The sequence below is a fragment of the Microcaecilia unicolor genome, chromosome 13 (assembly GCF_901765095.1).
Source record: "Microcaecilia unicolor chromosome 13, aMicUni1.1, whole genome shotgun sequence".
Classification (NCBI taxonomy): Eukaryota; Metazoa; Chordata; class Amphibia; order Gymnophiona; family Siphonopidae; genus Microcaecilia; species Microcaecilia unicolor.
Genome location: NC_044043.1, coordinates 9,497,180 through 9,516,766, shown reverse-complemented (window position 1 = coordinate 9,516,766; position 19,587 = coordinate 9,497,180). Strand labels below are relative to the sequence as shown.

Genomic DNA, 19,587 nt, shown 5'->3' with positions numbered 1-19,587 from the left:
ATTCTACTATATCTTTCTTGAGATGCGGCGACCAGAATTGAACACAATACTCAAGGTGCGGTCGTACCATGGAGCGATACAACGGCATTATAACATCCTCACACCTGTTTTCCATACCTTTCCTAATAATACCCAGCATTCTATTCGCTTTCTTAGCCGCAGCAGCACACTGAGCAGAAGGTTTCAGTGTGTTATCGACGACGACACCCAGATCCCTTTCTTGGTCCGTAACTCCTAACGTGGAACCTTGCATGACGTAGCTATAATTCGGGTTCTTTTTTCCCACATGCATCACCTTGCACTTGCTCACATTAAACATCATCTGCCATTTAGCCTCCCAGTCTCGTAAGGTCCTCTTGTAATTTTTCACAATCCTGTCGTGATTTAACGACTTTGAATAACTTTGTGTCATCAGCAAATTTAATACCTCGCTAGTTACTCCCATCTCTAAATCATTTATAAATATATTAAAAAGCAGCGGTCCTAGCACGGACCCCTGCCACACTGGGAAAAGACCAAGGGTCCATCGAGCCCAGCATCCTGTCCACGACAGCAGCCAATCCAGGCCAAGGGCACCTGGCAAGCTTCCCAAACGTACAAACATTCTATACGTGTTATTCCTGGAATTGTGGATTTTTCCTAAGTCCATTTAGTAGTGGTTTATGGACTTGTCCTTTAGGAAACCGTCTAACCCCTTTTTAAACTCTGCCAAGCTAACCGCCTTCGCCACGATCTCCGGCAACGAATTCCAGAGTTTAATTATGCGTTGGGTGAAGACAAATTTTCTCCGATTTGTTTTAAATTTACTACACTAGTTTCATCGCATGCCCCCTAGTCCTAGTATTTTTGGAAAGCATGAACAGATGCTTCACATCCACCTTTTCCAAATGTTTGGATTTAATGCATCCTGTCTTGCATTAATAGTAGCATTATTAAATAAAGTGCTTGCAATTTCACGACTTTGAGCAGTAAAAATATTTCTTTTCCTTTCCAGGACTGTATTATCTGTATGGAGAAGCTGACGGTTGCCTCAGGATATGGCGATATGACACAGAGTATGACCATTCAGCCTGAGATGGTGGGAAAGCTGAAAAAATGTGGCCATTCTTTCCATACGCTGTGCCTTCTGGCCATGTACAACAATGGGAATAAGGTACTGGAGCCGCCCATACACAGGGCATTTTCTGCCCCCAGTCTGCTCTGCAGAAGTATTCATCAGTAGCATGGTACAACCCTGCCAGACCCAGACTACACTAGTAGCCATAGAACAAAGGGCTGAGCTCTTCTGTTCTTTTCTCCCCTTCCCTCTACAATCTGTTTCTCTTCCATCTCTCTCATTTGTTTTCTGCATGTCTGCCAGCCTGTCTCCCAGTCCTCTCCTTCAGCATTTCAGATCTAGTGCTGCCATACAAGGAAACACTCCAGCTGTTGAGATGCAGAAAGCAGATCCCAGACGGAGAGGCCTGTTCACGTAGTCACTAAGCCAAATTCATTACAACAGTTGTCAGGCACTCTTTCAACTGCATTACAGTGTGGATATATAGCCATTGTAAGGCCTTGTTAAACTGGTTGAAGAGATCCAGTATATATATAGGGTGTGGAACTGCTTCTTTTTGCATTTAGACACAGTGTTCCAAGCCATTCTCTCAGGTAAGATTGTTCTTTGATAATTACCCACCCTGACTGTTGATGAAAGTATGTGTATAGTGCTACTATCATTTAGCAGAAAAGTTCCTGGGCGTAGGGATTACAACATACTTAGGTTTGTATATTCAAAACAATGTAGTGGGGGGAAGGGGGGAAAGTGCCTCCTTTTTCGACACGGTACAAGTGCTTCAGATACTTTGTCCTTGGGCCCTTTTCTAAATGGAAGTACGCACTGGTAAAAAGCACCCATGGGCTTTGCAGCTGTCCAGGTGGAATGAAAATGTTCCTCTTAAGGTGTTGTGGTGCCTACCCTTCCAATACCCCCTCCCCCAATGTACCCTTTTGTCACTTCTCTTTCTGTGTAATATGGTGCAAAAGGATGTTATTTTTCTATGAGGGGCCCTTTAAAAACAATTTTTAGAATTCTGGCAGCTTTGTAAGGTTACTTATTAGGTAATTGGTGTTGTCCGTAGGATGGCAGCTTGCAGTGTCCAACCTGTAAAGCCATTTACGGGGAGAAGACTGGGACGCAGCCTGATGGAAAGATGGAGGTTTACTTCATGCCTCACTCTCTTCCTGGCCACCCAGACTGTGGAGTGATCCATATTGTGTACACAATCCTACCCGGAATCCAGGTAAGGCTACTAGGATAGTCTGCAGTTGAGATTAGAGATCCTCGGTCTGCCCTCTTGTTACTGTGAAGAAGGGGATAGAACAACTCATGTGAGGAAAGGCTAAAGAGGTTAACACTTCAGCTTGGAGAAGAAGGCTGAGGGTAGATATAAAGTTCTGTAAAATCCTGAGTTGAGTGGAATGGTTAAATGTGAATTGATTTTTTACTCTTTCAAAAGTACAAAGACTAGGGAACCTACCAAGAAGTTACATAATAAGCATACTTAAAGCAAATATGAGAAAATATTTTTCACTCAACGCACTCTAGCTGCTTTTGTTTTTATATCTGTTATGTGTAACTCTGATTTTTAGATGTTCTGTGCTTTACTTGTAAACCGCATTGTTCTATTGAGATGGGTGGTCCAAAATAAAATATATAAATAAAAATAATTAAGCTATGGGACCCTTTCCCAGAGGATGTGGTAAAAGCAGTTGGCATAAGGTTTGAACACATTTTGGTAAGAAAAGTCCATAAACTGTTAAGAGTAAAGGTAGACCTGAGGAAAACCACTGCTTATCCCTGGGAGTAAGTAGCCTGGAGTCTTGCTACTTTTGGGGATTCTCCCAGGTACTTGTGAGCTGGATGGGCCACAAGCCCAGGATGCTGGGCTTGATGGACCTTTGGCCTGAGTTAGTAATAGTGCCTGAGATTTTCTCCCCAGGGGTTGTGAAAGTGCCTTCTTGGCATCCCTGATATGTGGGAACCTTGAATGGATGAACTTCATGTATTGACAGATTTTCACCCAAGCAAACTGTTACTATGAGCTGTTTGTCTCCTGAAAACTGTTTTGAATAATCAGAAATTAGGAATCATTTGTGCAGGCAAAAGATACAGACAAAATATCTGTTTATGTTTCCTAATTTGTCTGTACATATCTATTTCATTTAATAACAACACTCTATATTCATAACCGGAGGAGGCTTTCGCCCCACGGCACTATGTAAGCCACATTGAGCCTGCAAATGTGGGGTGCAAATGTGGGGTACAAATGTAACAAATAAATAATAAATTTATAGATCACTGATTTAGAGGCATATTTTCAAAGCACAGACTTACAAAGTTACATAGTAACCTATGGAAATTTGTAAATCTAAGTGCTTTGAAAATGATCTCCTTAATATTATTCACATTTTATGTACATTTCCATTACGTCCCAAGGATCAGTCCAGGCAAATGGGTTATGACCATCTGCCAGCAGGTGGAGATAGAGAACTCTAATGAGTTGTGTCTCATAAGCTCCTGTGCCAGTATTCTCTATCTCCAGCAGGTGGGATAGCAGCTCCTGTGCACTGTGGTGACTTCTGTGTGACCTCCTGTCAGTTTGGGATTGAGTATCCTATGCCACAGGTGTGAAACTAGTGGTCTAGGTCCCTGCCTTCTCCCCCGTTGCCACTCTTTATTTCAGTCTTCCTTTCTCTTCTTCTCCTGCCTTTATCTAAAAAAAAAAAAAAAAAGCAGCCACTGCAGTTCTTTTGGAGAGCGCTTGTGCTGTGGGAAGATTGTGGGGCTTCTCTGCCTTGGACGTCACAAGACTGGCTTTTTTTCTGTGAATATATTTATTATTATCTATGTCTGAGCCTATTAAGTCTTGTGCATGATGAGGGGTAAGCTTTCGACTGCCGGTTCCTGTACACTTTGCTTTACATCTGTGGACATGCCACTTTTGTCTACTTTGTCAGTACTCCATCTCTGGAAGTTCAGTTCTGCCCCATTCCTATGGTAATTTTGGTGGGCTCAGTGCCAATGGCTCCTTTGCTCTTCAAGGCTTCAGTGTTCATTTTGTCAGCGGGTTCCTCGTCCGCTACTGTGTCCCAGGATGTTGGTTTTGTGGGGGTAGAAGTCTCTACCCTGCTGTTTTCATCTGAATTTGTTCTTTTATTACATCAGGCTTTTTTATTAAAGTTTCAAGCTGCCTCTCCTTCTTCCCCTCATGTTGCTTTTGAGGAGCAGCTTCCTAAAAAATGAAAACTTTCCGTTTAGCAGGATTTGGAGAATGTACTTCCTCAGGACTCGGAGGTGGTTTTATCTGTGTGTTCTGACTGTCCTAGTTCTGCAGATGGCCCTGACTCGGACATTTCAGAGGCGGGGTGGGGTCGGGGGGGGGGGGGGGAGGATAATCCTACTGTAACTAGGCTGTTTTGAGAACGGAATCATCTCTGTTGGTCACAAAATCTATGGAGGCTTTAAACATTTCTTCCTGTGATTCTTAGTTCTCTGGTCCTGCTCCTTCTATTATGTCAAGTACTAACAGATCTCCTATATCTTTCCATATTCATGAGGCTATGCAGGAGCTTATTGCAGCTCAGTGGGAGGCCCCTGATTCTAACCTCCAGATGCCTCGAGCTGTGACCAAATTATATCCCCTTCTGCCTTCTGATTTAGAGCAGTTTGCTCTGCCTAAGGTGGATGCCGTTATGACGGCGCTTGCTAAATGTACCACTATCCCTGCTGAAGGCGGCACTTCATTTAAAGGATATGCATGACCGCAAGCTTGAGCCTTCCTTGACGCTTGCCTTTCAACTAGGCTTCCTTGAAGGTTGCCTTTCAACTAACTGTGTTAAATTCTCAGGCAGAATTTTTTTTTTTTTTGTAGCCAGGGCTTCATCGTGGATTCAACAATGTCTATGTTGGACTCACCTCCAGACTTTCTCCATACCCTAGAGGCGGGGTTGTCCTATTTGTCAGATGTTCTTTATGATATTCTTGAGCGTCAGCTAAGAGTATGACCTTGGTCGTTTCAGCATGACGTTGGCTATGGTTGAGGAATTGGGCCACTGATGTGGCATCCAAATCTCGTCTGGTGAAGTTGCCCTTTCGGGAGAAACAACTCTTTGGTGTAGATTTGGAGAAGATTGTTGAAGACCTTGGAGATTCCAAGATCCCACAGCTCTGAGGACAAGCCTAAGCCATATCTCATTTTTGAGAAGTGCGGAGGTATAGACCAGGGAAGGCTAGTGCTTCTGCTGAAAAACCTCGCTTTCTTCAATGAGTCTTCCTGCAGGTTGAGAGTGGAGGCTTCCTGGTCCATCAACAGATTGGACCTTCAAACTGTACGGAAAGCTGTACTAGCCTTTGTGCCTCTTTTTCGTGGGAGGCCGGTGCACGTGCTCTCAGACAATGTCACAGCCGTATGAGGACAGATGAGGAGGAACAAAGAGTGTATCTCTAGCCCAGGAGGCACGTCTTCTTTTTAAGTCGCCATCTCAAATAGCAGGTTCACTGAGCTTGCAAGCAGATTTCCTCAATAGAGTGTCTCTGGACCCGGGGGAATGGCAACTGTCTGACTGCATTTCACTTCATTTCTGCACAGTGAGGCCTTCCAATTCTGGACCTCATGGTATCCAAACTCAGTGTACAAGTACACAGATTCTACAGCCGCTTCAGGGACCCGAGGCAGGTCATATCAGACGAATCTGATTGGCTTCTTTGGGTGACCAAACAATTGGATGTGGGATAGGTGCTAGATGTGGTGTACTTGGATTTTAGCAAAGCCTTTGACATTGTTCCGCACAGGTGACTGATTAATAAACTGAATGCTCTCAGTACGGGACCTAAAATGACTGGGTTAAAAACTGGTTAAATGGAACTTGCTCTGATGAAAGAGATGTTATCAGTGGTGTACTGCAGGGATTGGTCTTAGGGCCGCCTCTTTTTAACATCTTTGAGTGATATTGTGGAAGGGGTGTCTGGTAAGGTTTGTCTCTTTGCGGATTATAAGAAAATCTGTAAAATTAGGAAAAATTAAGAGGGAGTGGATGGCATGAAGAAGAATCTAGCGAAGCTTGAAGAATGGTCTGAAAATTGGCAGCTAAGATTTAATGCTAAGAAATGCAGGGTCATGCATTTGGGTTACAAGAATCCAAGGGCACAATACAATATAGGGGATGAATTGCTCCTGTGTACAAAAGAGGAGCGGGATTTGGGGGTGATTGTGTCTGATGACCTTAAGGTGGCCAAACAGGTAGAAAAGACGATGGTCAAAGCCAGAAATATGCTTGTGTGCGTAAGGAGAGGGATGACCAGCAGAAAAAAAAAGAGGTGATAATGCTCTTGTATAAGTCTCTGGTGAGGCCCCACTTAGAGTATTGCATGCAATTCTGGAGACTGCACCTACAGAAAGATATAAATAGGATGGAATTGGTCCAGAGGGTGGTTACCAAATTGGTAAGTGGTCTTCGTCATAAAACATATAGTGATAGGCTCATGAACCTCAACATGTATACGCTGGGAGAGAGGAAATATGATAGAAATGTTTAAGTGCCTCAGTGGTGGTAATGTACAGGAGGTGAGCCTTTTTTTGCAAGAAGGAAAACTCTGAGAGGGCATAAGATGAAGTTAAGAGGAAATAGACTTAGGAAGAATCTAAGAAAATACTCTTTCATGGAAAGGGTGGTGGATGCATAAAATGGCCCTCCTGGTGGAGGACTTGGAGATGAAGACTGTATCGGAATTTAAGAAAGCATGGGACAGATGTGGGATCCCTTAGAGAAAAGGAGGAGTTAGTGGTTACTATGGAAGGGCAGACAGGATGGGCTATTTGGCCCTTATCTGCCGTCATGATTCTAAAGACTCCCTAAGAATGAATACACTGGTACAGCCTTGGCTGTCGGACAGCCTCCTTTACATGTTTCTTCCGTGGTCTGTCATGGGAAAGGCATTGCACAGGATTGCGTGTCATCCCAGGAATGTCATTCTTGTAGCTCTGGACTGGCCCTGACGTCTTTTTTTCTATGTGGACCTCGTATGTCTCCAAATTGCTCCTCAGTTGACTCTTCCTCCTCAAATGGGCTTATTGTACCAAGGTCCAGTACTTACAGAGGATCCCTCCCACTTTGGTTTTACAGCATGGCTTTTTAGAGAGCACGATTGAGGAAAAAGGGTTACGTGGATGTTATTACTACCTTGCTGCAAGCCCAAAAGCGGTCCACTTCTTCTTATGCTAGAGTGTGGAGAACCTTTTAGAGGTGGTCTGCACGAAATGTTTTTTCTCCATTTCATGCTTCCTTGTCTCATATTTTATCCTTCAGGAGGGTTTCTAAAATGGCTTTGCTCTCAATTCGCTCAAGGTTCGGGTGGTAGTGTTGGCATGTCATAGAGGCAAGATATAGAATGCCTCATTGGCTGCTCAACCCTGATATGGTGCGATTCCTCAAGGGAGTCACATATCTGTGTCCCTCTCTCAACAATATTTGTCTTCAGTGGAGTCTTCAAGTGGCTGTTAAGGTTTGCTGACTTCCAAAGTGACAGAGGCTTGATGGCTTAAGGAGGCTATTTCTTTGGCTTACATTCTGAGGGGTAGACATGCTCCCATGCACATCAAGACTGATTCTACCAGATCTTTGGTGACTTCTTTGGCAGAGTCTAGGGCAGTTTCATTGGAAGAGATTTTTTGGTCAGCGATGAGGTCTTCTTCTCATTCCTTTATTAAGTGTTACTGTTTTGGATGTGTCTACTTGAGGAGATGCTTCCTTTGGGTTCACGGTTCTTGCTGCAGGGGTATCAAAGTATTTCGGGTATTTGTATTCTGGTTCCGTTATTTCTAAGGATGAGTTTTGACCTTTATTTCATAGTTCTTTTTCTGTCTAGAGGCTGGAGTTTTTTCTCTGGAAGTCACTCTCTTTATCTGCTTTGTTTATCGAACACTGGCTTGGTTGCTAATCACAGGAGCTTATGAGGCAGAACTCATTAGAGTTCTCTATTTCCACCTGCTGATGGATGGTCACAACCCATTTGTCTGGACTGATACTTTGGGGCTAAAGGAAAGAAAATTATCAGGTACTAATTTTTATATTTATGACTTAATATCATAAAAATCTATTTAAATATTAAGCAGTATACATTTTTAGTAAAACAAAAGTTGACTAAATATATCCCTAATTTTCCAACATTTCATGCGTTTACACAAGATGGAACTAGCAGTAATTTATTTTTACAAAAAAGTTGCTTTTATCTATAAAATAATTCAAGGTAGACATATCATAGTAACCCCTTAAAAACATGATATCAAGACCACAAAATGGTAGCCCTGTTTTGCAAGATGGAAGTTCCTAAAGAAGTTTCGAAACATCTCCTTGCAGGAGAGCTCACTGCCTCTTGCTTTTAGCCAGCCTAGCAGAACAGCAGAACAGCAGCGCACAAGGGTGGAAAGGAAAAGAGTGCAAAATGCCCTATGTCTAATGAATGTTCACAGTTTTTCCTTCCATGTTTTGTCTGTGTACAAACCCTCAGTGAGAGTGAGGCCCCAAGATAGGCAAGGATTTACTCAACCATCACTGTCTTCTTTTTATTTTCAGGGTCCTGAGCACCCCAATCCTGGGAAGCCGTACACGGCTCGTGGGTTTCCCCGGCACTGTTTCCTGCCCAATAACAGCAAAGGGAAAAAAGTATGATTTACGCTTGCTCTCTTTCTCATCCTGCATCTCTTATTCAACAGGTTCTATGTTTACTTATCTCCAAGAAAGCCGTGTAGGGGATGGAATGCAATAGATATCTTTGTAAAGGATAAGTAATTCTTGATATGCACTAGCTGAGTACAGTACCAGCACCCGAGAAGAGCCTGTTCCTTGCTTTTAGAATGGCTTACAGGTAAATGCAGGTTTTTCCTCAGATTTTCAGCATAGGCAGAGCATCAGCTGTATATAAAACGCTGTCAAATTCAACTGTATTGCAAATCTGCCATGCAATGCCACTATACCAGGAAGAATCACTTTAAACACAAGTTATAAAGGCAATTCTATGACTGGACGCCTGCTTTTATGCACCCCTTGCATGCGTAAAGTGCTAGCAGAGAACCTAAATGCTGTTCTGAAAAAAGCACATGTAAGTGGTATAGCATGTAAATTGAAGGGGGCATAAATATGGCAGGGTCTTCCACTTACAGGCATAACTTATAGAATAGTATAAGTTACACACGGCCCACACATACACCCAGTCCATGGCTGATGTAACTGTAAGGCACACCGATACAAGGTTATGCTAGAATTCTTTAATAGAATATGCTCTCATCGCAAGGCCACTTACAGAATTGCCCCCAGTATGGCTGTTCTGTCACTCCTAGCTCACGTTTCATTGTGTTAATATAAATAAAACCCCTCATGCAGCTGCTCACCAGTGGGAAGGATGTGAAGGGCAGGATGTGTTCTCTGCATCTGATGTTATTAGGCAGTAAGGTTCATTGTAAGAAGAGCATAAAGCATGCTATGCCGGGAAGTACAGTCTCTGGAAGTTGCCAGTTCAGGTCACTAGGAAGTATCTGCAAATACATAGTAACATAGTAACATATAGTAGATGACGGCAGAAAAAGACCTGCACGGTCCATCCAGTCTGCCCAAGAAGATAAATTCATATGTGCTACTTTTTTTATTTGTACTGTCCTCTTCAGTGCACAGACCGTATAAGTCTGGCCAGCCTTATCCCCGCCTCCCAACCACCAGCTCTGGCACAGACCGTATAAGTCTGCCCAGCACTATCCCTGCCACCCACCACCGGCTGTGGCACAGACCGTATAAGTCTGCCCAGCACTAGTCCCGCCCCCCAACCACCAGCCCCAGCACAGACCGTATATGTCTGCCCACACTAGCCCCGCCTCCCAACCACCAGCTCTGCCACCCATTCTAGGCTAAGCTCCTGAGGATCCCTTTCTTCTGCACAGGATTCCTTTATGTTTATCCCACGCATGTTTGAATTCCGTTACCGTTTTCATCTCCACCACCTCCCGCGGGAGGGCATTCCAAGCATCTACCACCCTCTCCGTGAAAAAATACTTTCTGACATTCTTCTTGAGTCTGCCCCCCTTCAATCTCATTTTGTGCCCTCTCGTTCTACCGCCTTCCCATCTCCGGAAAAGGTTCGTTTGCGGATTAATACCTTTCAAATATTTGAACGTCTGTATCATATCACCCCTGTTCCTCCTTTCCTCCAGGGTATACATGTTCAGGTCCGCAAGTCTCTCCTCGTACGTCTTGGAACGCAAATCCCGTACCATCCTCGTAGCTTTTCTTTGGGGAGACCCCTTCCCTGTTGCTGACTTGCAGAAGTAGGCAATGTTTAGAATGATGTCTCAAACTGTGATGCCCGCTGCAGATAGAACTTAGCCAGAGCTTTATATGTGATTTGTCATTCAGCAGCAGCTTTTAAAAAGAAAAAAAGACCTGGTTTAAAGGAGAGGATAGTAACTACAGAATAGAAGAGTTCACATTATCAGCAAAGGAGCACCAAGCAAGACTTTGTTAAAGCAGCCCATTTCTCAAGAGGAGGTTCTGTATTTTTAAGAAACATTTGGCAGCATCACACAGTGACTTGATTTATTCATTTGATATACTGCTTTTATGCCCAAGGGCACCAAAGTGCAGTGCATGCATAAGTACCTTCCCGCCCAACATGAGTGCTTGGGAGCAGTAGTTTTTGTTTTTATATAAGTACTTTCCCTTTACCCATTTATTTGTTTAATTTTTTATGTAAGTTTAAGTTTCCTTGTACTTTTTGCGACTCCTGAGGTCTGCTTAGGCTCGAGCACCAGCTGGGGTAGTTTTTGCTTTTTTTTAACACATTTCTTTATTTTTCATAATTGAGTCGTTTGATTTTTGAATCGACTATTTTTGTCTTGATGATGCAGAAAATTCCCAGCACTTTTAATGCTGTGTTCTAGCTGCAACAGTGTCTTTTCTGGGACTGACCCCCCATAACTGGTAACTGCCATACCTAGATTTGGGTTCAGTTTCCAAGTGCTATACACAGTAAAACAGTTCGTTTGGGGAGGGCAGAAGGAGAAGAGACTACAATTTAAAAAATGGTGATGGAACCCACGAGAGAGAGAGCTACGCTGGATCTGGTGCTCACAAATGAAGGTAGTGCATCAAATAGTGCAGATAAAGAAGGCCAAGAGGGATTACGAAAAAAAGATAGCATTAGAGGCAAAAAAAACATAGTAAAAAAGTTTTTCGGTATATTAAAAGCAGGAAGCCGGCAAAAGAATCGGTTGGGCCGCTGGATGACCGAGGGGTAAAAGGGGCGATCAAGGAAGACAAAGACGTAGCGGAGAGACTGAATGAATTCTTTGCTTCGGTCTTCACCGAGGAAGATTTGGGTGGGATACCGGTGTCGGAAATGGTATTTCAAGCGGACGAGTTGGAGAAACTTACTGACTTCACGGTAAACCTGGAGGACGTAATGGGGCAGTTCAGCAAACTGAAGAGTTGCAAATCTCCTGGCCTGGATGGTATTCATCCTAGAGTACTGCTATAACTGAAAAATGAGCTTGCGGAGCTACTGCTAGTGATATGCAACTTATCCTTAAAATCGAGCATGGTACCGGAAGATTGGAGGGTGGCCAATGTAACACCGATTTTTAAAAAAGGCTCCAGGGGAGATCCGGGAAATTATAGACCGGTGAGGCTATTATAAACAAAATTACAGAGCACATCCGAGGACATGGATTACTGAGACTGAGTCAGCACGGCTTTTGTGTGGGGAAATCTTGCCTGACCAATTTACTTCAATTCTTTGAAGGAGTAAACAAACATGTGGACAAAGGGGAACCGGTTGATATTGTGTATCTGGATTTCCAAAAGGTGTTTGACAAGGTACCTCATGAAAGGCTACAGAGGAAATTGGAGGGTCATGGGATAGGAGGAAATGTCCTATTGTGGATTAAAAACGGGTCGAAGGATAGGAAACAGAGAGTGGGGTTAAATGGGCAGTATTCACAATGGAGAAGGGTAGTTAGTGGGGTTTCTCAGGGGTCTGTGCTAGGACCGCTGCTTTTTAATATATTTATAAATGATTTAGAGATGGGAGTAACTAGCGAGGTAATTAAATTTGCTGATGACACAAAGTTATTCAAAGTTGTTAAATCGCGACAGGATTGTGAAAAATTACAAGAGGACCTTACGAGACTGGGAGACTGGGCGGCTAAATGGCAGATGACGTTTAATATGAGCAAGTGCAAGGTGATGCATGTGGGAAAAAAGAACCTGAATTATAGCTACGTCATGCAAGGTTCCACGTTAGGAGTTACGGACCAAGAAAGGGATCTGGGTGTCGTCGATAATACACTGAAACCTTCTGCTCAGTGTGCTGCTGCAGCTAGGAAAGCGAATAGAATGTTGGGTATTATTAGGAAAGGTATGGAAAACAGGTGTGAGGATGTTATAATGCCGTTGTATTGCTCCATGGTGTGACCGCACCTTGAGTATTGTGTTCAATTCTGGTCGCCGGATCTCAAGAAAGATATAGTAGAATTGGAAAAGGTGCAGAGAAGGGTGACTAAAATGATGGCGGGGATGGGACGACTTCCCTATGAAGAAAGCTTAAGGAGGCTAGGGCTATTCAGCTTGGAGAAGAGACGGCTGAGGGGAGACATGATAGAGATATAAAATAATGAGTGGAGTGGAACAGGTGGACGTGAAGCGTCTGTTCACGCTTTCCAAAAATACTAGGACTAGGGGGCATGCGATGAAACTACAGTGTAGTAAATTTAAAACAAATCAGAGAAAATTTTTCTTCACCCAACGTATAATTAAACTCTGGAATTTGTTGCCGGAGAAAGTGGTGAAGGCCGTTAGCTTAGAGTTTAAAAAGGGGTTGGACGGTTTCCTAAAGGAAATGGACTTGGGAAAAATCCACAATTCCAGGAATAACATGTATAGAATGTTTGTACGTTTGGGAAGCTTGCCAGGTGCCCTTGACCTGGATTGGCCGCTGTCGTGGACAGGATGCTGGGCTCGATGGACCCTTGGTCTTTTCCCAGTATGGCATTACTTATGTACTTATGTACTTATGAGGTTGAAGGTGGGCAGACTCAAGAAAAATGTCAGGAAGTATTTTTTCACGGAGAGAGTGATGGATACTTGGAATGCCCTCCCACGGGAGGTGGTGGAGATGAAAACGGTAACAGAATTAAAAAATGCGTGGGCTAAACATAAAGGAATCCTGTTCAGAAGGAATGGATCCTCAGAAGCCTAGTGGAGATTGGGTGGCAGCGCTTGTGGTTGGGAGGCGAGGCTAGTACTGGGCAAACTTCTACGGTCTGTGCCCTGAAAATGGTAGATACAACTCAAGGTCAGGTATACATATAAAGTAGTACATATGAGTTATCTTGTTGGGCAGACTGAATGAACCGTCCAGGTCTTTTTCTGCTGTCACCTACTATGTTACTATCAGAAACACCCTCCCTGTTTGTATGCATCAGGTCAGAATATCTCCTTCCCGCATGGGTTCCATTAGCAACTGCTGGAACAGTTCTTCCTGTAGCAATTCCAAGATCCCCTTGCTTCTAGATGACCCTGTAACAGGGATGCCCCAGTTAACATCCTGCATATTAAAACCACCTATTATTTGTACTTCCCCTTTTATAACTGTTTTGTGAATGTCTTCAATTAAATCTCTGTCACTTCTTCTGACTGTGAAGGAAGCATGTATATCACACTAATGTAAAAACATTTTCCATTCCCTCTTTCCAGATTAACCCACAGTACTTCTTCCTTATCTTATGTGTCCTGCAGTTCTGTCACTTAAATATTATTCTTAACATATGCCATTCCTCCACCCTTTTTTTCCTATCCTTCCTGAATAGATCATAGCTGGGTATAGCTATATCTCAGTCATGGTTTTCCGTGAACCACGTCTCTGTGACCGCCACTGACTCCAAGTCAGCTTCTACCATTACAGCCTCTAAATCTAGAAATTTCTTTCCCATACTACGGGCATTGGTATACAAAGCTCTCCAGATATTACCCTTCCCCCCCCCCCCCCCCCCCCCCCCCATTTCTATAAAGGTATTTGATGTCTTACACTCGGGGCTTTTTCATCCATCCTCAGTTTAGTATGTTAACTAGGCTGTTACAGAAGACACTTCGTCCCTTCTTTGATAGATGGACACCGTCTCTCCTCAGCTCATGGAAAATTTATCCTAAAGCTTTGGAAATTCTGGAACGCTCTAAAGACTTTCAAAGATTAGCTACAGAACCAAATAGTTCTCATCCAAACAGAAAATCGGGTTGCCGTGTACTAAGTCAACAAACAGAGGGGTATGGGATCCTACCCCTTGTGTCAGGAAGCAGTCGGGATGTGGCAGTGGGCCAGTCACAGCATGGTGCTCCAAGCCACATACCTGGCAAGGAGAGAACAGTCTTGCAGACAGACTGAATAGGGCGATGCAACCACACAAGTGGTCTGTCAGCATGGGTGTTGCCTACAAGATCTTCCGAGAGTGGGACACCCCCTCGGTGAACCTTTTTGCAACTCATCTCAATAGCAAGGTCTTTCAGTACTGCTCCAGGTTTAGATCACACTACTGGCTAGCATTGGATGCTCTCCTCTTAGATTGTGGAGAGGGCCTTTTCTATTTATTCTCCAATCCCTCTGATCGGGAAATCTTTGCTGAAACTCAAGCAGGACTGGGGAACCATGATTCTCATTGCACCTTACTGGCCAAGACAAATCTGGTTTCCTCTTCTTCTGGAGTTGTCCTTTGAGAAATGAGGATCTGTTCTGCATGTTATCACTATCCTACCAGTTATGCAACGTGTTTAAGGGACGCTTCTGATAAAAATACAAAAAAGTGGAGAAAAAAAGACCTCAGGTCATTCGGCTATTCCTCGTTCTTAAAGGACAAGCCTTTTGTATAATGAGGAGGCCTTATCAATCACGGGTCTCAAAAAAAAAAAAAAAACTCCACTCAATTTCTCATAAATTTCAAGTCCCAACAAGCAGATGCATAAGAGACACTGTTTTCATATACATTAAAGCTTGGCAAGAGTACTTATCTCAATATGTAAATGCTTAGAAAGTCCAGCCGTGTTCAATATGTTCTTAACATTCGAAAGGTCCCGACATGATTGACGTGATTGATAAGGCCTCCTCATTATACAAAAGGCTTGTCCTTTAAGAACGAGGAATAGCCGAATGACCTGAGGTCTTTTTTTCTCCACTTTTTTGTATTTTTATCAGAAGCGTCCCTTAAACACGTTGCATAACTGGTAGGATAGTGATAACATTATTGAAAATAAATCCTACTTATTCCGAATTACTACAGATCTGTTCTGCATCCCAGTCTCCAGTCTCTGGCCCTCATGGCCTAGATGTTGAGAGCGAAAAATTTGCGTTTGTTCAGCTACCTGAGGGTGTCTCCAAAATCCTGCTGGCTTCCAGGAAAGATTCCACCATGAGATGTTATGCTTTTAAGTGAAAGAAGTTTGCCATCTGGTGTAAGGGAAAGGCCCTAGATCCTCTCCTGTCCTAAACAAAAACTGCTTGAGTACCTTCTACACCTCTCCAAGTCGGGTTTAAAAAAAACAACAACTCTGTAAGAGTTCACCTTGGTGCAATTAGTGCTTACCATCACCATGTAGGAAGTAAGCCCATCTCTGTACAGCCTCTGTTCGATTCATGAGAGGTCCGTTATTGATTAAACCTTCTATCAAGACCTCCGACTGTGTCATGGGACCTCACCCAGCTGATGAAAGCTCCTTTTGAGCCATGACTCCTGTCATCTGAAGTACCTACACAGTCAGTGAGCTGCAGACCCTAGTAACTGATCCATCTTACACAAAGTTTCATTATAACAGATTAGTTCTCCAAGTTCCTTCCTAAGGTGGTGTCGGAGTTTCATCTTAACCAGTCAGCCTTCCAACATTTTCCCCCAAACCTCATGCCCATCCTGGCGAAAGCACACGACACTCCTTGGAATGCAAGCGAGCCTTGATCTATCTGAAATGGACTAACGCCCATAGACAGTCCACCTAGCTTTTTACCCAATCAGGATGGGGACAGCCACCGGTAAATGCACTTTATCCAATTGACTAGCAAACTGCATCTCTTTCACTTTTATGCACAGACTGGGCTCACTCGGGAGGGTCATGTCCTGGCTCAGTGTTAGAGCCATTTCTGTGTTGATAGCCCTCGAGGTTAGCCTCTATTGAAGAGCTTTGCAAAGCTGCAACGTGGTCTTCAGTCCACACATTCACATCTCATTTTTGCCTTGAACAAAACACCCAATGTGACAGTCTGTTTGGTCAAACAGTTCTGCAGAATTTGGTGTCTAGAATCAAACTCCAGCCTGCTAGGCCCCTTTTTATTCTGTTCCAGGCTGCACCCTTACAACGGGGCTGAATATACATTAAGATCAATTAGTTTCTGGTTGGTTTTGCTGTTGCAGCCAGATAACTAGGGATTCTCATATGTGAGGTACAATGTCCTGCTGTCCTTGGAGAAAGCAAAATTACTCACCTATAGCAGGTGTTCTCCGAGGATGGCAGGACACGTGTTCACACATCCCCTCTCTCCCCTCCTAGGAGTTGTATTCTTTTAACTTGGATCCACACTGGAGCATCCATATGTGAGAATACATGTCCTGGTGTTCTTTGAAAATACCTGCTACAGGTATGTAACTTTGCTTTACTATGAGTGTAATAACTTACTATTATTTTGGAAGCAGCTTCTATTGTTTTTTTTTTTTTTTTTAATTTAAATGAAGTCTTTATTAAACAATAATAAAATACAATGAACTCTGAAACCAGGTCAACAGTGTACATATACAAAACTTTAAAGTCAAACAAAGCACCGGAGTCTCGCACATTGCTTTTCTGAAGTCATCCAAATTTGCTTCGCATTAAACTTCATGAACTTTTTTTTTCCCCCCCCCCCCCCCTTTAAAGAGTATGTAGTTATTGAATTACCCCCCTCCCCATCCCCACCCCTTATCAGTTCCCCCATCAAACCAATCCCCAAAGAAGCTCTCAACTCCCACATCTATTACAAGCACTGCTGCTACTCCAAACCACTTTTGGTAGCGGCAAGAAAAGAGTTCCAAGTCAGGTGCCATTTACTTGTCTGATGTGTTCGCTCCGCTCGGAGTCGCTCCATCTGGCACACATGCCGTAGTTTATTGCACCACCTTGTTACAGAAGGGACTCCCCTCTGTTTCCATTGAGATGCAAGTACCACTCTCGCTGCCCCAACAGCATGACGCACCAATTCCTGCTGATAGGAATTTAGGCCCACCGCCCTTACAGAGAAGAGAAAAATCTCGGGGGCCCACTGAAGTCGGCAACCCAGCCAGGTTTGCATTCTACTATGTATCGCTTTCCAGTAGGCTCTGGCTTTAAGGCAATTCCACCACACGTGGCCCATTGTTCCACGATGCCCGCATCCCCTCCAACACAATCCCGACGAGGACGGGTAAATCTTCTGCAATCTGTCGATACCAACGGTACAGGACCTTCACTGCATTCTCCTGTGACAGCACATGAGTGGACACCTTCGCCACTGCCCTTTCTATCTTCCCCCATTCCATCTCCCCGAGATTAACACCCAGCTCATCGTTCCAACTTTTCCTATGACGACTATAACACTGGACCTGGGCACCAACACTTCTATACAAACAACCAATCAGTCCTCGGGAAGTATGGAGTTTTTCACAAATATCTTCCAGTGGTAACTTATAGCAGCTTCTATTGTTAATAAAACAGCAGTCCTTTCTCTAATATTCTTCATGGACAACTTGGCTTCTCACATTACCGCAGGCATGACATTTTGCAATAAGATGATGAATGGAAAGAGTCTGCTATTAAAGATAAGATCTACAGCTGTCCTTTTTTAAAAAACTAATCGCAGAAGGGTTCCTTTCAGCTACTGCCAAAGTGTCCCTTTCTCTGTTCTGCCATCATCTCTCCTCAAGCAGAGAGTTTTTGGTTCTCTGGTTTTGAGAACAACTTAGATGGAAGTTATACCTATAATATTTTCCCAGTGTAAAGAGAGGCTTGGGGGGGGGGGGGGGAGGAGGAGGAGGGGAACCCGACTCACCCGACTCACTAATCTAGAACTGAATGTAACTTTACTTATCATAATCCAGGATTACAATAGTCTGTGGGTGAAAACGCAAGAGGATATCACAATTTTAGGAGTGTCATAATCTGTGGAAGTGGGTAGGGTTGGTCTCATTCCTGAACACGGGAAGCAATATCTCAGTAGCAGATTGACAGCACTGGGGTAGGAATCCTTAGTATGGAGCTCACATTAGCCAGGTAAGCAGTTCACTGGCTGAGCTTTGCAGTTTACATTTTTGAGTAAAGACCTTTTCAAATGATTTTGTTATGTATCTACACCAGAGGCCAACTAAAACTGCTTTTTTTTTTTTAAAGTTTTTGCTGAAACCAAAACTGTTGAAAGCTTTTGGCCAAAACTAAAACTGCAGCTGAAACCCATCACCTGGTTTCGTTTGAAACCAAACACTGAAGTTTGGTTGTGTGCATGTGAGCCAGTGAGGGCCAGTGGAGATTGTCAGAGCTTGCAGTCTGCACCCCTCTGCTAAACCCATAGTATCCAAGCCAGAATATAATAATTTAAATAATGAAAGACTGTATTTTACCTCCAAGCAAAATAGCCTCCATACACATGGACCGCAGCTAATAAAAACTGAAACTAAAAGCCACAGCTTTTACAGTGGTTGACTTTGCGTCACACTTGGAGGGACAACTGATGTCATAATTCCACAGAGAAGCTAATTCCTATGGAGCTTATTCCAGATTTATAGGTATAAATTCCTGCTACAATTTTGTATCAAAAGCGTTTATTTGGAGCACTCTATTTACCACATAAACTATTGTGTAAGATCACGACTGCATTATTGCACAGTACAAAAAAAAAATAAGTACCCCCTCCCTCAGGACTATCTAACAATCCATTGTTGTGTACTGGTGTAGTCATGACAGGAGTGATGCCCCAGTTGTGACAACTATTTTCAGAGCAAAGCCAAAATAGGCAGGAGTAACTGGGGAACATTTCTGCCCCAACTACCTCCCCTAGACAACCAGGGATTTAAGATAGGCTTAGGGGCGCCTGTGGGTGGGGAGGGAGGCAGTCGGTGTGGGGGGGGGGGGGGGGGGAGTCCAGGAGGAGGGCAACTCCTGTTCTGGAGGAGGGGGGAGGAAGGAGGCAAACAGGACAAAGCACAAATTTTTGGCTTCCACTAAAAGCACATGGTCATTTTTGGCTGAAAACCTACCCAAAAATTAAAATAACCTTTCAGCCAAAGCAAGGCAGAAAAAGGATTTGGGTGCATCAAAACTGAAATTTGGTCAGTCCTCTGATCTGCACCCAAGATTTAGCAGTTTCTCTTAGCCTCAAACACAGAAAATGACAGTACATAAAGATTTATAGCCAAGTAGAGTGCTACAGATAGGGAGGAAAATGTATCTCAGCACCCAGAGCACATAAGGGCTTGGTCTTCTCCTCTTAGCAGCCGAATCTGACTAACACTAAACTGAAAT

General features: G+C 43.5%; 1 protein-coding gene across 3 annotated transcripts in view; it reads left to right on the top strand.

Annotated features, from left to right (window-relative positions):
- The window catches only part of DTX2 (deltex E3 ubiquitin ligase 2), a 110,050-nt gene that overhangs the window by 81,452 nt on the left and 9,011 nt on the right, over positions 1-19,587 (top strand). For all 3 annotated transcript variants that reach the window (XM_030222349.1, XM_030222351.1, XM_030222350.1), the window contains 3 exons: positions 995-1,153; positions 2,121-2,282; positions 8,614-8,703. In XM_030222349.1, the coding sequence (XP_030078209.1) occupies positions 995-1,153; positions 2,121-2,282; positions 8,614-8,703 (411 nt within the window). The remainder of the gene's footprint in view (positions 1-994; positions 1,154-2,120; positions 2,283-8,613; positions 8,704-19,587) is intronic.